Below are 20,446 nucleotides of genomic sequence, written 5' to 3'. Positions count from 1 at the left end.
TGTTACGAATCTTTAACTAGCGTCATGTTTGACGAAAACTGATTAGCTCCCAAAATAATTAAGCCTTTTTTTTGCGAAAACCAAAATGATTAAGCGTGCTACCTAATACTATACCGATTTTTAATCCTTTTGACCGATCAGAGATTCCCTTCGCGGTAGTCAGAATGAAACATTGTTGCAAGAAGATCTATATGCCTATAGGCCTATTCACTCACGATCGCTGCTAATCATATGTGGTGCATGCACCAAAGGGGCCTTGTCATGTGCCCTAGCTAGATGCTCTACGTGTCAAGTACCCATGCCAAGTAGTATGCACTTAAGGTCATCTAATCGCCATGATTTGTGTACTTAGCGTACGTAGTGGGTACCTTGCAAACGCAAATGATGAATCCACAACGGCGTGGCATATGGGAGCATGTGGCTAACGCCGCAGCATTCCTATGTATCTGCGCCCGTGCACGGCGTCCCAACCATAGATTCCTGTGACTTGTAGCCAATTTAATACGCAAAGGAAAAGGCACTTTGTTTTCAGATTAGCTGGGTACAATTAGCCCTCTAATCTAATCTTAGTCTGATGCAAGAACATGCTTGGGGCTCCAATCAAAGGCAGTACTAGCTGGTACTACTTGATAGTCCACGGGTAGTACAAGTAAGCTCCAGAAAGGACGATGGATGCATCTGCCCCACTCCTGTATGCATCAGAGAGGGAATACGATAACAATAATAATTATGCTTAGCGGCTGAGAATAAGACATGATCTATACATGTAATGATGTAATCATGTAGCATGTTAGAGAGGTGATGATGTGATCCACAGCCCAAAAGGACGCACAAGTTTCGGTTGGAATGGACGCTCCAGTCCACTGTCCACAATCATGATCGATCCCCGTTCAGCATGTGCGACGCCCCGGCACAGTGACACGTACTTATGCGCCGCCGGTACGTCGAGGTCATGGCGCTCTTGTAACTGAGACGTTGTGCATGAGCGCAGATGCTGCTGGATTGTTGCGGCAAAATTTTATTCAAAACGTCTCGGGGAGTCGGGTATAGAGATAATGAGCAACTCTAAACACCACAATACAGAGGCTTCTAGGCGATGCGCAAACTGAGAATTGTTAAAAATTGAGGTGCATAAAATTTTCAAGCAATGAGACTCGCCTGTCATCGGCTCCTACTTTTTTCGCCATTTTTACTGTCATCCAACTGAACCCGCCTACGGAGCATAGCCCAAGCAGGAGCACACCACATAAGCATAACACACACACACAAAGAGATTTAAGTACTTCTCAAGAGATATTTATGTTCTGAGGAGACGTTACACTAAGACCTTCTTGCCCGAAAAAGCCGAGGTACTCAGCGAGGATGCGAAAATCGGTAAGAGAGCCGAAGCAGATGCTTCGCCCCTGGTTACGTCCATGAGCCAATGCTGCACCGAGACGCCTTTCCTAGTCTCGTCGGTGTTGGTGGACGCAGGGCAATGATTCTTGTAGGTGGATGTCTATTTCAGCGGTGGGGTGCCAATTCCGGGAGCCAGGCGGCGATTTCGACAGTGGAGTTCGAATTTTGGTATGAGCGAGATAGAGAGAAGGGGAATGAGAGGTGGGAGACGGTCTAAAGTTTCCTTCACGCCATGGTTGGAATGCGCTCCAAACGACAGCTCAGAGACGCCAAATATGAAGGACGCTTTCAAGAATTATGATGATGTGGCCCGAGATGGTGACTCTCCTAGAGTGCCCTTTTCGGTAGCGATTGTCCTGTTTGACCGTTATTATGGTGATTGGGCACTTACGTTTACTGTGCTACCGTTTCTCTAAGATGCAATTTGTTGGAATCCATGCATGGTGGTGCAAAGGATATGGGAGATATGGTACTTTGCGAGAGAACTCCATGTTACCGCCATAACTATCGGCCTATTCACTTCATAACCGTAATATAGAAATATCTGTTTTGTTTTAATTTTAAGCTAATTCTTAAAACATCGGCGGTGCCCTCGGCATCGTTCCCTTCTTGAAGGTGGCACCTTAGGAGCTCTGTAGCCGGTGGACACCGTTGGGTTGCTGCTGACGATCTGGATCTGGAGGTGGTGCGGTGTGGCATCTACCGCGTCGACGACGGCATGGCGTTGCAGTGTCTTGATGTTGGATGTGTGCTGATGGACGCGTGTAGGGTGGTTACGTTGTTTGGCGTCGTAGTGACGTCGACGACAGTTGAGCCTGGCAAGGTCGATACGTTGATCTCTCCTGAAGTTGGGAGGGCGGAAGATGGCGGCGCCGGATTTTGGAGTATGTGTATGTGGTGCTCGATGAGGGTCTACTAGACCAGTTGGCACCTTAGGCTTGCCGGTGGGCGGCTTGGTGAGACCACCATATTAGATGGTGTGTATTGATGCAAGGTCATAACACATCATCGGGATGTAGGTATAGCAACAGTAGTTGCAAGAAAGACAAATTTTGGATTAATTCATACATTTGTTTTGTTGGGTTCTACTCCCTCCATTCCATAGTGTAGTGCCTATAGATTTTTGTGAAAATCAAACTTTGTCAACTTTGACCAAGTGTATAGAGAAAACTATCTACATCTATAATACCAAACATGTATATTCTGAAAATATAACTCACGATGTATCCAATGATGTGCATTTGGTATTCTAGATTTACCTACTTTTCTCTATAAACATGGTCAAAATTTGTAATGTTTGACTTTTGCAAAAATCTATAGACACTACATTATGGAACGGGGGGAGTATTAAATAAGTTAATAAAATGGCTAGCTAGCCAAAGGATCGACACAGCCGCCGCCACCTCTGGCTCCTCTCCCCTAAAAAGCTTAGGGTTCCCCCGCCTCCCTCTGGTGTTGCAGCCGGTCCACCTCGTCTCCAGTAGCCTTAGGGCCATGAGGGTGCGGTGGATTCTGGCTCTTGCCGGCGGGGGGCTCTGTTTTAGATCTCTCTTTGAGTTTTGGGATCGTGCCATACTTAGAAAGGCGAGACGGCGGTGTCTCCCTGAAGATAGAATAAAGTCTTCACTGCCTAGACCCCTCTCCGATGGTGCATATAGCATCGTCAGTAGGTGTGTGAAGGCGTGTCTCCGGTGGATCTGGTCATCGTTCGTGTGTCTTTAGATTGGATCCTTCCGATCCACACTACTCTTTATCGGCGGCGATTGCTATTCTAGTGTGTTGGTCCTACGATGCCTTAGCACGACGACTTACCAACTGTCTACTACCACAAGTTTTGCTCGGCTCTAACGAGGGAGGGGCGATGACGGTGGCGCGCCTGCCATGATTGAAGATGAATAGATCGAAAAAATTCCGCAAAACTAAAATAAAATAAAATAATAAAATGGCTGTGTGCATCTTTCGATGTGAAGGCTGGGTTATCTTTATTTTCGAAAAAAAACTCTTAAAACATTACATTGATCTCGGCCGCGGTTATCCTTAACATGTGATCTCGGAGTTTATAAAGCGGTGAATCTCGCACATTAAACAGAAAGTTCTTAGTCGATGGATAGTTAGCAAAACAGATAATACAACAGCTAATGACACCCATGGTCCATGGAGAGCCAAGACATTAGCAATTCTTTACCATTACCGGCAAGGAATGCAACCGATTAATTACAACAATCACAAAAATCGCCATATTTATCTTGAACTAATCACTACAAATTTCTTCTAACTACAGTCAACTTGTCAAGCCGTACAGAGCCTCCGTTGCTCACGCGCGGCACCGTCACCGGCTCGTGTTTCGGGGCGCCGCTGGCCGCTACACCAGGCACCGGACCACGTCCGTCAATAAGATATGCGGGCCTCCGGCGCTTGCCGTGCACGCCGGTGGGCGGGCGGAGTCTTCCAGTTGCTGCTGCCACCGCTGCCGCCGCCGGAGTCAAATCGCCAGGGCTACCTCATGTGAGAACAGAGCACGTATGCCGAATGGCCTATGCCCATTGATCCGTCAGCAGTCACCACACGAGCTCCTCCGCCGCCACCCTCGGCAGCAACGGCCGCGTGGCGACATCGCGGCTGCTGACGGCTGACACGCCGCGGCGCTCGTCGGAGGAGACGCGGCGTAGGACGTCCCGGAAGTGGTCCTCGTCGCAGGGGAGCGCGATGGGGCCGCACGCGCCGGACGGGAACCCATATTCCTCCTCCGCCTGCCGGAGCAGCTCCCGGAACACGGGGTGGTTCAGGTGCGCCGCCCGCACCACGAACCGCCGCGACGCCCCGCCCACGCACACCGCCACGTGCCCCGCCGGCACCGACACCGCGCCGTCATCCGCAGCAGCGCGCGCCGCGGCACGGGACCGCCAGCGCCGCAGGGTCTGCCGGAGCAAGACGGTGTTGTGGATGTTGCTGCATTTCGCCATCGACGGCAGTTGAGAGCTGAGCTGCTGGTCTGAGTCTGATGTTGTTGGGTGGGCAGACGAAGAGATGGCTTCTTGTAGGTGGCGGGGCAGGATGTTTTATCTACTATCTACTACCACTATAAAAGAAAAAGAAGGACAGATCCAAACAATCATATTCATTCATCATCAAGACCCAATAGTCCAGTGGCCCGGCTGGCAGCACTGCTCCCGTCCGCCGCAGACTGCCGCCGCCGATGAGCCCATCTGATGGCGGTGTGGTCCGCGTGGACCCATGTCCTGGCTCTGGATCCGGCGACCTCCGGCAGAGGCGCGCTTGGCCATGCCTCCCCCGGCACAGTGGCCCGGCTGGCAGCACCGCTCCCGTCCACCGCAGCCGCCGGCCGGCGAGGGCACAAGCGGTGCCGACCTTCACGCGCAAGGGGAGGCGGCAGGAGCAGTCGTGCAAGGACAGGACCAGTCGTCCGGTCAATCGAGCGATCCTTCTTCGTCTCGGCCGCCACGTGCCCCACCCTCGACGACGCCCGTTGTGGCGATCTCCGCCTGGGGTGACCAGCTCTGTGTCGTTTCATGGTGCGTTGGATGGAGGGGTCGCACCGCGGTTGCCGGGACAAGGTGGGCGTCGATGTGGTCTGCTGCGTGCTAGACTCACCAATCCAAGATTCGGCGCTGAGCAAGTTCCTGGACAATGTGACAAAGAGGTTCGGCGAGGACCAAGGGACGGCGAAGCAGCGTCTCAGCAGGCATCCCCGAGCGGCGAGCGCCGGTACGGTCTCGCGTTTCTTTTTTTTAATGAAGGGATTTCTCCCCTGAAGAAGTTGCGTCCTCTCAACTAAAGAAGCCGCGTCAAAGATTGTTAAAGAAACCATTGTCTTTGATGTACTACGTTTTCTTGTTATACTTGTAATATATTGTAAAAGAAACCATTATCTTCGTTCTCTGTATCAACCAAGAGTGTTAACAAATACCAGTGTACTACTGAATAAATTAGTTGTTCTTGTGACATAGTAGGTTCATCGGTACTACTGAATTACCTGGTAATTGATTTTGATGACGAGAATAGTTATACATCGATGGATCGATACATGTGTGATTGCGTTCGCCTCTTCCTCTGCTCGCTGACAAAGGGTCCTCTTCGTGCCCTCCCTCGACAGCTCTTTCCAGCAGGCAGGTCGCACTCGCCACACACGACATCTCGCCAAGTCGCTAGATTAGAGGAGAGGAAGAATTGGTATGTTGTCTCAGTATTTTTTTTGCGAGGGTATGCTGTCTCGGTAAGTGCAGGATGTTTTTTAGGGAGTAAGTGCAGCATACTGGTGACGAGTTCGGCATTGATTTTGGCTTTTGTTGATTTTTTCTTTGTTGGGAGTAAATTTCTCACTGATTTTCTTATTGCAACTCATTTCCAGGAACCTGATTCTAAACCTGAACGTGAGCCTGAAGGATATATCTGAAGGTATATGTACAAGTGTACGAACACATCTCTAAGTTATATTTGAGGAGAGGTATATCATTTTGTCCCGTCCATCATGCAAGCTTTTTCAATTTGTCGATTTTTTCTCTGAATAGTGTTGATTGGCTGAAAGCATTGTTGTTCGGCACTCCTGCAGTTGTACATTTGGCATGGGTTTTCTCCTGCTGCATGATGTGCTAATGATATTTTTTTAAGATTAGACAATATTTGGCATGGGTTTGCTTAATTGGAACCGGAGTAAGAACGAGAAGGAGCTTAAGTAGGGCCATGGCAGGGCGACCTGGAAGGGTGGAATTTTACATGTGATATGTGATAGGAGATGGTCACCGTAAAACAAGGCGCTAAAGACCTACCAAACTTAAACAATTTCTAGAAAGGTGTCACTATTTGCATCTGAAATATATTGAATGATGAGAAGTTATGCATAATATACTATGTATATATAGTTATATACAATGGTTACCATTACAACTGTGAACACCTATGGTTGTCATGTATACTACATTATTCAGCCAGCATGTGCATTTTGAGATCATTGCTTTCCTAGCGAGTCTTGTCAAATCTCGCTTGCTAATTTGAATATGCATACTGCTATGGTTGCAGCTATGGACTAGCTTCATGCGCAGTTTTCAAAATTGTATAGTTTATGTTTTCATGATTGTTTTCGCAGCTTAACTGCAACTCCAAAGACTGGTGGGAATGTACTAAAGTTTGGCCTCAAACACATCAATATTACAAAATGTATCGGGGGTTTAGTTCACAGCCCTACGAGTTTAGCTTCAGTAGTTGTATGGAATCTTTGTGAAGATGAGAGAGTGGTACTGGGAAAATTGAAATGGTGCTAATGGAATATGTTGACAGGCCTACAAGAATGGAATTTGTCAACAAGGCTACGAGGATTGGACTGAGCTGATAGTGGAACCACGTAAGAAGGTAACGAACTTCTGCAATATTTTTATGCTAAATAAACAATGCCGATATTGTGTTTCTATATTATTTATTCCCAAGTTTTACACCATCCATAAATCGGAGGCTTATTGCCAGTTTAAATAATGAGAAGGGTCAAATACCTAATAAACCTAGGCGGGAATCTATCTAGCACTACTTCCCAACATGACAAATTGATTAATAGATTGACTTCATTTTCTTGTAACCTAAAGCAGCAAGGTTTGTCCCTACTTTAATTTTTTGTTGTGTCAAGAAACGAAAGAATTATCAATTGTGGGGAAAGACAAAAAAAGAAGAAAATGAAAGGAAAAGAAAAGAAGACAAACAAGGGAAGGACAATAAGAATAGAATCTACATAGGATGATTGAGTTAATGTTAGCTGTAAAATAACTCTTCAGTGTTATGACGTCATCACTTTACAAAGTGTGTGACTTGCCCTGCTATCTATCCTGCACATGTAAGCTGACGTATGCATTCTTCTAGGCTACCATGCTCCTATCCCTTAGCACCATGTTTTTAGGGGTGTTTTTCCATCAATTGGATGAATTGGAATTTGTAGTTGTTGCATGACGTCCATTATGTAGTTGGAGCTGATTTGACTCTCCAAAATAGAGATTTTCCTGCTTATAAAATGTCTATTAAAATTTACAGATTACACGCATCTCATTTGAGAAAGTCAAGCTCTACATCATCCAGCAGTCCGTCGTCATGCTATTCTGCTATCATGACTAACCATTTCTGCTTTCCGATTCTCTGACCCTACCATGGGTGCCAGTTTTTATCTGTCTCGATCTCATTTCTAGCAAGGCTTATTTGAGGAACAAAAACATCCGTCAAGCCGTCCAATATTTCCCGCGGCGACTACAACAAAGGTATGTGTCCCCTTGAAAGCAGCAAGTAGCAGCCTTATGTTCCGTGTGTTCTTTTTATAGATGTGTAGTGGTAACCAAACAGAAGCATGAACAAAATCGCAACAACAGGCTGCTGCTCTCCTCCCTGACCTCCATCTATATGAAATAGTAGTATAACACAACATCATAATTAGCAATGGCAGAGCAACCTTAATTACAAAAAGATTCTAATGCGTTTATTTTGGCATAGCAGAACATTTAGTGTGTATATCTGAGTTCAACACCAGCTATCATGGTTACGCATCTTGGTTTGGTACTCATCAAGTAACATCATGTTGATCCCCCGTTTGAGCTATTGTTTCTGTCCCCTATCTCTCTGTCTGCTATTCTGCTATTTCTTCACAGCAAGTTGATTCTAAGATTCCAATGGTATTTAGAAAGTAGCAAATTTATTTTTATGCGAGAATTTTATTCTTAAGTTTCTGGCAGTATTCACAGTTAGTTTTCTCTGATTTTGTGTATTACGGGCAGTAAGCATCCTTGGGTGTTCTTTACGTGTTTATCTCTAGGGACCTCTTGATGGAGGCCTATAATACCACCAGGACACAACAGCCAAGCAGTGCGTTTTACTGTAGCCTATATAGCTGTCATAGGTAGTTGTAACAGCATGCTTATCTATTTCTGCATGCCAAGGCAGCATGCTGCTGTTAATTTGGTCAGTTTATCTGAATTGATCTGAGATAAGTCACTTGCTGAAAATAATTGGTGGTGGTGCTTGTCATGTCCCTTTCGATCATGCCCTTTGTGAATTCTCATCGTTTTAGTTTGTCATGGTGTTTGTGTTTGACATGGAATTCGCTATGTTTGTTAGTCTTTTCTTCATAATTTGAGCCAATTGCTGAACATGTTGCTGCTTAAGCTGGCAGGATGATTGAAATGGCTTAGCTTTATCCAGCGTAGTGATGGATAATCTTTAATTTGGAGCGCATGAACGAAACAATGAATTTCTGAATTACAAATAGCGTACAGATTTTCGGAGTCCAAACCAAAATCAAGCATTTACTGTAGGTTGTTGTATTGTTGATCCAGCAACATGCTCTGTTTCTGCATGCCATGGAAACTTTGCTGTTGTTAATATGTCAAGTTCATTTGGATTGCTCTTAGATAATTAGGTCATGAATCATATACTGCTTTAAAATACTGTCACGGTGTTTGTCATGGTCATGTCTTACTGCATCCACCCTACAATCAATCTAAAAACATTCTAACCCAGCATCTCGGTCTCCTGTGGACCAATTTTGTAAGCCAGATTGATGTCATGTGTAAACAAAGGCCTACATTCATTCTCCATTTTTCATACTTGTGAAGACCAACTTTAGAAAATTGAACTGTCTGTGATTTCAATCGGGTCTGAAGCTTCTGTCTACTATAATCCTGTTCCCTGCTGATTATAATTCTTTTCACGTAAATACATGAAGTTTGTGATTATAATTACTATTTTTTAAGGTTGGTGTTGATTGCTGACAACCAATAAGATCGCCCTGAAGCAGCCCTCTCTCTAGCACATCTGCTACCATGCACCATTGTTTCATATAATAGATGACAAATTTGTGACAGGCACATTATTTTCATGAATGGATCTGGATCTTATGGAATTTCGGATGGGAAAGAGTTATTTATCTGATACATTGAAAGTTTTTTTGTTTCTATTTATGGTAAAAAAATTGGGTTCTCCACAATATAGTTAATAGCAAAGAGTTAGTTAAGCCAACATTCCAAATTACTTTACTAGATTAGTCGTATCTTTTGTAGATGTTGAATATTTACTTTGTTTTTCATATCGCATGTTTAAGATTTCCAGTTCAATCTGCTTCTGCTGGTACCTAAAAGTTTGTCCAACTATTTCATTTTTCCTTGATGCAGCACAATGACCATCACCGCAGAAGCATAGGTGGTAGACGGTGAGCTTTCTGGAGGAAGCGGAGTCGGAGATTTCTATCCACCAAAAGATGAAGATGGAGATTTCTATTCACCAAAAAGATGGAGCCGCCATCGACAAGCACTGACGAGCAGCTCAGTCTCAGCCGACGCATCGACGGGCTGAGGCGGGCTTCCAATAGAGGTCAAAAACAGGGAATGGCTTTTTTAACTGATGGAGGGATCACTGGACATGGTGTTCATGTTTGTGTTGGCTTACATGCATAAATAAGGAGTATAGTAAGACTTTTCCAATAGTTCTCTTGGAGGTCATGTCTATAACATTCCAGGATTTTGATATCCGAATGCTATGACAATATATAGATAGGGGAGATAGCCCTCCGCGTCCTGGTGGCCACTGTATGCTGCAGGAAGAGCACACTTCAATTAGTGATCAAGCAGATGTGCTTTGACATTGTGATTTGTAGTTGTCAAGGACGTCATTACCCAGGCCAGTCCTATGCTTCGGCGAGTGGTACTTCTCTCCCACCACACAGATTACACTAATTTATTTTATTATAGTTGAGTGGTATGTTCTAATTAATCTGTACACTTAGACACACAACCAAGGAATGAAAAACCTGCTCCAGAGATCTTCAAAATAGTACAATATTAGGTATTGTAGAGTACAATTTGTTTAAGCTAAGTTTTTCTTTTGCATGGAAGCTAATTTTATATTTGAGGTGTAATAGATACACATGCCTTGGATACACTCCGGTGCTGATGGTAATACTTTCAGTCACTCACAAACAATAAGCTTCAGCATACAAGGCAGAGTTCAATGCTATTGGACTCTGGTGCTGGTATACAATTTCTTGTACATTTTACTTCAGCATACAAGGCAGAGTTCAATGCTACTAAGTCTGTTCTTAGTGTATTGACAAAGCCAATTATGGGACCACTGTTGGAGGTTCCTGAATGTACCCTGCCACTATGGAATGTGTGTGCAGAAACAGTTGAATATCTCAGTTCAGCTGCAATGGTAGCGATGGAGACATCATACAGTGTGGTTATCATTTGGCCATTTTGGTTCATCTTCAGTACGATATGTAATATTGGTATGGTTATTGTAGTCTCCCAAATGATTTGTTTCTTTCTCCCTTTGCTTTTTATTATTCTAATGACTTACTAATATTTTTGTTTGCATTTTATTTACTGCAGCCAATTCAGTCTTGTACCCTGTAATTTGGTTCATCGGAGAGATACTAGCCGCACCTTTCCGACTTATCACTGCACTAGCAAGTTTTGTAGCACACTTCTTTGATGATATTGTTGATGTTTTAGACAGACCTGGTGAACATTAAGTTCGTTATATCAAGTTGGTTCTGCATCCAGAACACCTGCACTTATATCTGAAACTACCATTTGGGGATCACTCTGGAAAGATCTTCTATACCAGGTAACATAAATTTGTTTGCATGCCTACTAATTTTTTCAATTAGTATATTATGCAACTTACATTGACTCTTGTTTTAGATTTTCCATGCAGCCCGAAGCATTTTGTACCGTTTTGTTGCCTTCTTTTCAATGTGCAATAGGCATCAGCTAAGGTATTTTTTCTTTTGACTTGTATGCAGAGGTAGTATTTGCAAATCAGACAAACAATTAGTCAAAAATCTGAATGATGAGAACATCTCTGTTTTTTTGTTAAGAGTTCAAACTTCTTCAAACTGGCTTGTTTGGTGTGTCTGTCCAAGGAAACTTTAAAATTGTGTAGTGTACCTCACATTATGCCTCCATGAGTGCTATGTGTTAATTGCGACTACATGCTGTAGCATTTACAATCACATAGAACTTCTTCTCTGACGCCTATCCTGCCTTAAATGGCACGCAACATACCTCCTCTTATGAAGGAGCTTGGAAGCATACTAATCAAGATCATCCTGGAAGTACTTGCATTTTATACTTATGGTTGACGCTTGTGTTCATTCAATCGTGTTTCAGAAACAAAATACCCCTCTAGGGAAAGAAAAACCCTGATAACTGGTATTATTTATTTTATTCTGATACTCCTGGACATCTGAATACATAGTTCATTCCAAAGCAGACCATCTATCGTGGACTGGACACTGAGAGTGTAAAGAGCGATGGTGATGATTCTTGAGATTGTGTTAGGGTGTCGTCAAGTTTCACAAGCTCATCATACACCCCACCAGCCACCACCTTGCTCTGGACCTGACAATAGAAGAAGGATAACAAGATCTGATGTTGGAAGCCTGGAAGTGATATATCTAAAGAACCATACTCAGAATTTGTGACCTCGCCAAGATATGCATCTTCATCATGTTGCAGTGATAATGACAGTAGCAAGCCACTGGTGGAGCCTAGCACATATAAGGATGTGTTGATCTTGTTCTGATTCAACGATCATGATCTACCGTTCAGACTAAAGGAAGTTATACTGACTGATCGTTCTTGACCCCTTCCTTCGCATTCACGACCGTCGGGATGACTCCATTGACGAGACATTCTCCGGCATTGACCACCGCCCCTGCACGATGTTTAGTCTATAGGCTGTAGTGTGTTAAACGGACGAGAAATCTGAGCATCTCCACTTGCCCAGGTTTCTCCACTGCATATTCCGCATGCCCCTGCACCTACTGCCTTCCGTAGCTATGCTAACCTAGAACAGCAATCAGCAAGGTTAGGCCCACTTTGTCAGTGTTTTTGTTTATATATTGTCCTTCTGTTCTTGATGTGGATGGGTGGAAGCATGTATTTCTGATGCATGTATACGTTTTAAGAAGGGATGTTGATAGAAGACTCCTATTATGCATGTACCTATTTTCTTAAAAGCTTCCAATGTCTGTCATGTCAATTATGTGGACTGACCAAGATGATTGTCTTTTATAGCTTATATATATACTATGCATTTTTTTCTTTCATTTTTTTGCTTGTCTGTTCATTGGATTATTTCGTGAGATGTGATATTCACTTCTTAAATAATAAGGAATTCCATGCAAAATTCCGCGAAGCATAATCTTGATTGCCCATTGAGGAAGAAATTTAAGCTAACGGAACTACTAATGGGTGGCACTGATGGAAGAAATTTAAGCATATATTTGTGTGCATGACCGATGATGATGTTGTTGTAGCATCTTCGGTGCATATAACCCTTGAGCTAGGCAATCAGATGGATGTCCTGGATTTACGATATTTTTTGTCAGCATTTATTTTTATTGGCAATAACGGTTGTAATATACACTCTCTGCTTTAAGAAAAACATTTTGGTGTTAAGATTTCACCTTTGAATGTTGGTTAAATGGCATTGATATTTGTGTGTGATATATTCCATTTTAGTAGTCATTAGGGTGAGTATCTGCAGTACATAATCAAGTCTTAGAAATTCCACAATACCTTATCAATGCCATTAGCACCTTTACACAAGCCTTTGGTTAGCGACCTCATCTGTGAATCATCCGTTGATTTAACCATTCCTTGATTTAATTTTTCTCAGCCTTGAGTTGTCGATTGATCATACCATGATATTGACTGTATCCATTGATTACTTTTTTCCATCTTTAGTTATCACCTGTTTACATCATGATATTAAGAACAATTTTAGGATTGCATGTCCATGGACTAGACACAATTCAATGATGCTTTTCAATTATAACTAGATTTAATCTATTCTTTTTACAACCTATGAAAATACTGAACGAATGAAATAATGTATATATTGTTGTATGACCACAATACTCCCACTTTTCAAAATACAACTTGGGCAACATCACAACACTGTGTATCCATTTAATTTATATATTTTGAAACATATTTATGCATTTAATATATATTTTTGAAAAATATATACATACAAATGGTTCTCTCTCTCTCTATATATATATACATATCTCTATATATATATATACATATATATATATATATATATATATATATATATATATATATATATATATATATATATATATATATATATATAGAACCTTTTGGCCTGGAATAAAAGTCCTCGTTCTTACATTTTCCATTTGTCTCGTATGCTTCGGTGTTTAAATATTTACATTGTTCGGTTTGACACTCTATAGTCACAAACGGATGTCAGTAGTGCTCATTTTTGGTATGTCAGGTCATCTGACTTGAAACAAAAACAAATCTAAAAGTTGCTCCTTGACTTTGGAAATGGATGACATATTACATATTCTTGTAAAATTATGCATGTTTTCCTCTTATATACTACTCGAGCGTCTCGATCCTGACGGAAGGGGATAGGGTTCCCCTTCACGGCGGCAGTGACGTGGCGTAAACTGAAGACACCAGGTTCTTCTCAAAGGCGGTGCTCTGCTCCCCTTGCCTCTCGAGTCTCTGCTTGTTACGCAGCTGCCTCCTCTTTGACGTCCGATTCCTTGAAGCTTGCCTTCTCCAACTAGTTGGGCGTCGACTGTGGCGGAGCGGCCGGCTAGGAATTTTCCAATCGAAATGGTCACCCTATGTCCACCTTACGATGTGAGGGCGGCATTCTCCAAGCTCGAATGTGAGCTTCTTGAAATCCCGACGGTGCGGCGCTTACGAGCCATGGAGAGGGGGTAGGGTCCCTCTTCGATGATAGAGAAGGAAGATGTTGTGTTCCCTTCTTTCCTAGGTGTTCCTGGAGCAAGGTCCATCTTCGAAGGTCAGCTATGTCCTGGTCTGCTGCTCCGTTCTACAATATATGATCCTAGTGTGGAGTGCTCGGCCTTTTGCAAGTTGTAGTCCGTGTTTGCTTTTGAGTGTTCCCCATTGTATCGTTCTGGTTGATGTAATTTGGGTCGTTTGTTGTAACTTCTGGCCTGTTGGTGGTTTTGTTAATTCAAAATCGGGCTTTTCACAACCCTTCATTCTAAAAAAGTTTGTCTACCGCTCCATACTTTGGCTCTTGGCCAACGCGTGCCGGGCCAGTCCGGTCAGAGGATAGCCTACTCACGTACAATACGATTCATGAAAAATGGAAAACACATGTGCTGCGTACAGTATCGGTCAAGACGTGCATGCGTCTGGGTACAGTTGCTAGCGTTTACGCAGGCTCACATGGAAATGTTCACATCACATCGGCGTGTGCTCGGGAAGAGAATGCTGAAGAATCGTTGATCGTTGCCCATGCCTTGCCCGGTGGACTGGATCCTCGCGCTCGTGCATGTGGCCCGGCGCTGTCCGAGGTCATCGATCCCGGCCGCATGCATGTGCTCCCCGGCCGGGTTTTGGCATCATCCCTTCCTACTTTGCGCGATGTATCATCGCCGGAGAAGAGCGGAGTCGTAGCTTCCGGAGGATCGCCAAGCGGATTTCGGGCCACGCAGCACGCCTCCCTCCGAGCTTGCCTCTTGGCCTCGTTTGGATTGTAGGAATGTTATAGGATTTCTATAAGACAGGATTTGCGTAGGAAAATTTTCTTTGATGCCCTTTGGTTTGTAAGAATGGATTTTTATTTCTATATAGGATAGGAATCAATCCTTCACATTTTGGAGGAAAAAAATATTAGCTAAGACTCAATGGAAAATTCCTATCCTATGCATCAAATGACATCTTTTTCTCTATAGAAATTGAAATGCATGTCATCTCACTTCCTATGATTTTCCTATTCCTAAAACATAATTTTATAGGAATTCTAGAGGATAGGATTCTTATAGGATTTTTTTTCCTTTAGAGTCCTTTGGTTTATAGGAATGGATTCCTATTTCTACATAGATTGGTTCCTATCCTTCACATTTCATAGAAAAATAAAAAAGTGCCTAGACTCAATGGAAAAATTCTTTGGTGTCAACCAAATGACATCATATTTCTTATTCCTACTTATAGGATTTGAGATACATGTCATCTCATCTCCTACAAGATTTCTATTCATATGATAATCTTATCCTATGAATCAAAAGAGGCCTAATTTTTATTGGTGTTGCATGAGTGCTAGTTTTTCACGGAAAGGCTTGAGCATTGCAATGCCCGTGTATATGTACGCATAGATGTACTTGTAGAGCTTTCGCTTGGCAATGTCGTTGTAACTTAACACCGTTTTTCTCTTCAAAAGTTATACCAATCATCCTTCATGCATGCATGCATGCATGGTGTAGCTTGAGGACCCTAGCTTAGGGTGATCGTGCAACGCCTCCAACAAGCTTTGTCGCCCGAGGACTACCACTAATAATAATTGATTACAAGCTAGCTATAGTAGTGTGGTGCAGGTACAGTCCATTGCAAGTTAGTAGTACAACTGTTGTTAATTAGTACTAGTACATGTCTTGATCCATCCGGCCGGTGATGAAGCTTTGCCTTTCGTTAACTGCCACAAGAATTTTCCCTTTCCAATTCCAATGCGGAGCACCAGGCCGGCCGCCGCCTTTCACTGCCTGAAGAATAATCTGACACCTGATCAAAGCCGTGATATCGGTTAACTGCCCTCGGTTCACAAGACACACTTCCTGCCCACGCTACGGATTTCCACTGATTCTTTGGATCTAAGGACCTTTTTTAGTTTGATTAAAAATAGTCTTTTTAAGAGGTTAAAGTTCCAAGCACCCGTGACTAAAAAGCGGTTAAAACTAGTCTTGAGACTAAATTTTTTTAGTCATGGATACCTTTGCTAAAAGGACTGTGATATTTAGCCCATGTGTGGTGGATAGCAAAACTACCACACTCCTCCTTCCTCCCATATAAATACATGCATGCATGCATTAGGATATATATATATTAGGGTGTGACTAACTCTCTTCCACGTTCATCCCTTTCTCTAATTACATACATGCACTAGAGGACAGAAAAGTTGATGTCATCTTAGATTCTCTCCTATTTCAAAAATTCAAAATGTTCTGTAGCTTAAACCGTTGGTCCGATGCAAAAACTGTTTTCACATAAAATATTCGTCGCGATGAGATCTTCGAAACTAGATCCCATGTTGGTATGTTTCGACGAATCTTTTTTTCGGATCAAAAGTTACCACGCCTCGGCTACATAAGTTACCAAGCCTGTGGTATGCAACTTACCGTCACATAAGTTATCGGGGTTATATTTTTCAGCAACCCCCCCCCCCATGGGTCAAAAGTTACCGCGGGTGTTTGTACATAATTTAGTAGGTACGTGATTCATATATTACCGTGCTATTTTCACATAAGTTATCGGGGGATGTTTCTCAAAAACTTTTTCCCCTTGGTTAAAAGTTTCCACGGTATTTGTACATAAGTAATAGGGTATGGCGGTTCGTATTTACCATATTATTTTCACATTAGTTATCGGGGTATGTTCTTTCTCCCGGTCAAAAAAGTTACCGCGGTGTTTCTGGTAAGTTGTCGGGTATGCGGTTCACATATTACCGTGCTATTTTCGCACAAGTTACCTCGGGGATTGGATTTGTTTTTCAACAACTTTGTTTTCCGTTGGTCAATGAAAATGCGTTATATCGACTAAAGGGGGGTGAATAAGCGATTTTTATGAAATTCTTCATTGAGGAATTTGCTGGCGAGGAAATTCCTTAGTGAAGAACTACTAGCAGCGGAATAAGTACTTAAAAGTAAACATAACAAAATACAAGCATAGTCATCATGATGAAATGAAGACATGCAGAGAGTACAGGAAGCGTAATCACAGGATAACACAGGATGAAGACAAACAGACTGAAGGAATTGAACTGAGGAAATTGAAAAAGTCTTCAGTCAAAGTCTTCAAACACAGATATGAACAAGCACACAACACAGTTATGAGGAAATGAAAGAGTTGAGGAAATAGAACAAGTAAGCTTGGTGAAGACAATGATTTGATAGACCAGTTCCAACTGCTGTCTCAGTTGTACGTCTGGTTGAAGCGGCAGGGTATTTAAACTCGAGGACACACAGTCCCGGACACCCAGTCCTGAACACGCAGCTCAGGACACCCAATCCTCACTGTATTCTCCTTGAACTAAGGTCACACAGACCTCGTCCAATCACTCGTGGTAAGTTTTCAGGCGACTTCCAAACCTTCACAAACTCGGTCACTCGGCGATCCACAATTCCTCTTGGATGCTCTAGACCATGATGTCTAACCGTCTGGAAGAAGCACAGTCTTTAAAGGTAACAAGCGTCGGATCCACGCAGGATCAATCTCTTCAGTGATGCTCAATCACTTGGGGTTTGTAGGTGTTTGGGTTTTTGGTTTTTGGTTTTTCCTCACTTGATGATTTTCGCTCAAAGTCCTCAGAGGATGGTTTGCTCTCAAATGACAAGTGTCAATTTCTCTCGGAGCAACCAACCAGCTAGTGGTTGTAGGGGGCGGCTATTTATAGCCTAGGAAGCAGCCCGACATGATAAGACATAAATGCCCTTCAATGATATGACCCTTAGGTGGATAGATATTTTGGGACAGCTGACGCATAGCACAACAACGGTCAGAATTTTGAGTAGTAAAATCCTCAGGGCTATCATGTTCCTCACAGTGTAGGCAATCCGCACTGGCAAATTCCTAACTCCTCAGTCAGGACAAATTCCTCAGAGACCAGAAGAACTTCATCTTTGTCACTGAAGAAATTGACTGAACTGTATCAGATTTCGAATGGCTTCACTCGAAGGGATTGGTAGGTGTAGGATTTTGAGTTGAGCATCACATGGAAAATTTTCCTTAGTATTTTCTCGACCCCTTTTAATAGTACGGTGTTTCCTATGACTCAAGAAAGAGAAAAACAAAACTATGAAAACGAAAGTCTTCAAGCTTCATATTCCTCGCATGAATATCAAATCTTCACGGACACACCAATTTCTTCACTTTCAAAGTCTTCATGAAAGTCTTCAGAAATACCAAAATCTTCAGTCGAAGATATTCATTTTTAGGGGTCGACTTTTTCTGTAAATATCAAACTCCTCATAGACTTATAAACATGTGTACACTCACAAACGCATTAGTCCCTTAACCTATAAGTCTTCAATACACCAAAATCACTAAGGGGCACTAGATGCACTTATAGTCAAAAAAATTACGGTGTTTATTCGTAAGTTATTGGACATGCAGTTCATATATTACCGTGTTATTTTCACATAATTTGTTTTCAACAACTTTTTCTCCTGGTCTAAAAAGTTACCACAGTATTTGTACCAAGTTATCATGTATGTGATATGTATATTATCGTGCTATTTCTACATAAGTTTCTGAGGTTATATTCTTTAACAACTTTTTCTCATGGTCAAAAAGTTACTGCGGTGTTTCTATGTAAGTTATCAAGTATGTGTTTTGTATATTACCGTGTTATTTTCACATTAATTATTGAGATATCTTTTCAACAACTTTTTCCTCGCGGTCAAAAAAGTTAATTACCGAGGTGGTTGTATGTAAGTTATCAGGTAAATGGATCGCATATTATACTATTTTCACATAAGTTACCGGGGTATGTTTTCAACAACTTTTTATTTCAATCGAAAAAGTTACCGTAGTGTTTCTACGTAAGTTATCGGGTATGTGGTTCGTATGCTATCATGCTATTTGCACATAAGTTACCGGATGCATAAAAATGGTTCTCTCTCCTTCATTCACTCAAAAAACTACCACACCCCTACTTCATTCACTCTAAAAACATGCATGCGTTAGCACGATTCTTTCTCCTTTCACGTGTACTCCTTCTAATTATATGCATGCACTAGAGGACAAAAAAGCGGTTGTCATCCTAGATTCTCTTTATTCTAAAAATTTAAAATGTTTTGTACCTTAAACCATCGGTCTAATGAATAAATCGTTTTTACATAAAAGATTCATCGCGATGAGATCTTCGAAAGTAGATGCCATGTTGGTATGTTCCGACGCCTTTTTTATGGAAAAAGTTACCACGTCTATTAAGTGCAAGTTACCATGCTATTTCAACATAAGTTACCGGAGGCATAAAAAGGTTCTCCGACCCCGTGGTTCGTATATTATCATGTTGTATTCATATAAGTTATCGGCCCTGCGGTTCTTATATTAACATGGTGTTTTCAGGCCTTTGATTCGTATATTACCATGCTCTTTGGTCAAAGTTATAGCGGTGCTTGTACATGAGCTACCATCCCGCGGTTCGTAATTACCGTGATGCTTCCATATAAGTTACCGGGGGTATGTTTTCAACATTTTTTCCGCTTGGTCAAAGTTACCATGATGTTTGTACGTATGTATGTGATGTGTATGTAACTATTCTGTTTACACAAAATTACCAGGGGTATGTTTTCAACGATTTACCCACCGAGTGAAAAATTACCATGATGTTTTTGTATGTAAGTTATTATGTATGCGATGGGTATATTACCATGTTATTTAGATAGAAGTTACCAGGGATATCTTTTCAACAATTTTTTTCTCCGGATTGAATTTACCGTGGTGTTTGTACCTAAATTATCAAGGTTGTGGTGCGTAAATGACTGTGTTGTTTACATAGAAAAGTAACTGGTGTATTTTCTACAACTTTTTACTACTCTTGCCCAAATCTAGAAACAATGATGACTATTACCGTGCTATGTACACATAAGTAACCGGGGTATATTTTCAGGAACTTCATCCACCCGAATCAAAGTTACCATGATGTTTGTGCGTAACTTATCAGTTCTGCAGTGCGTATATTACCATGTTGTTTATACGAAATTTACCATTGATATGATTCCAACAACTTTTTCCCTGGGCCAAAGCTACCGCATTGTTTTTGCATAAGTTATTACGTCTACAGTAAGTACATTACCATGCTATTTACCTAGAATTTATTGTGCTCGTGTTTTTCAACAAAAAATCCGGGTCAAAGTTACCACTGTGTTTGAACGAGAGTTATCATGTCTCCGGTGGGTAAATTATCATGTTATTTACACATAAGATAGGGTATACTTTTCAACAACATCCTCCATCCGGGTCCAAGTTACCATGGTATTTGCGCT

At 42.2% G+C, this 20,446-nt stretch overlaps 1 protein-coding gene across 1 annotated transcript; it reads right to left on the bottom strand.

The window, feature by feature from the left end:
• Positions 1 to 3,566: 3,566 nt before the first annotated feature.
• Positions 3,567 to 4,361, bottom strand: LOC119352119 (indole-3-acetic acid-induced protein ARG7-like). Its single transcript, XM_037618850.1, has one exon. The coding sequence runs from the start codon at positions 4,359 to 4,361 to the stop codon at positions 3,957 to 3,959; it is 405 nt and encodes a 134-aa protein (XP_037474747.1). The 3' UTR covers positions 3,567 to 3,956.
• Between the last annotated feature and the right edge of the window lie 16,085 nt (positions 4,362 to 20,446).

This window comes from Triticum dicoccoides, chromosome 2A, assembly GCF_002162155.2.
Source record: "Triticum dicoccoides isolate Atlit2015 ecotype Zavitan chromosome 2A, WEW_v2.0, whole genome shotgun sequence".
Lineage (NCBI taxonomy): Eukaryota > Viridiplantae > Streptophyta > Magnoliopsida > Poales > Poaceae > Triticum > Triticum dicoccoides.
The sequence above is the reverse complement of the archived record's forward strand: the minus strand, read 5'-3'. Positions and strand labels throughout refer to the sequence as shown.

Excerpts from the sequence above, each read along its gene's own strand:
- LOC119352119 (XM_037618850.1), bottom strand. The coding sequence starts at position 4,361 with ATGGCGAAATGCAGCAACATCCACAACACCGTCTTGCTCCGGCAGACC.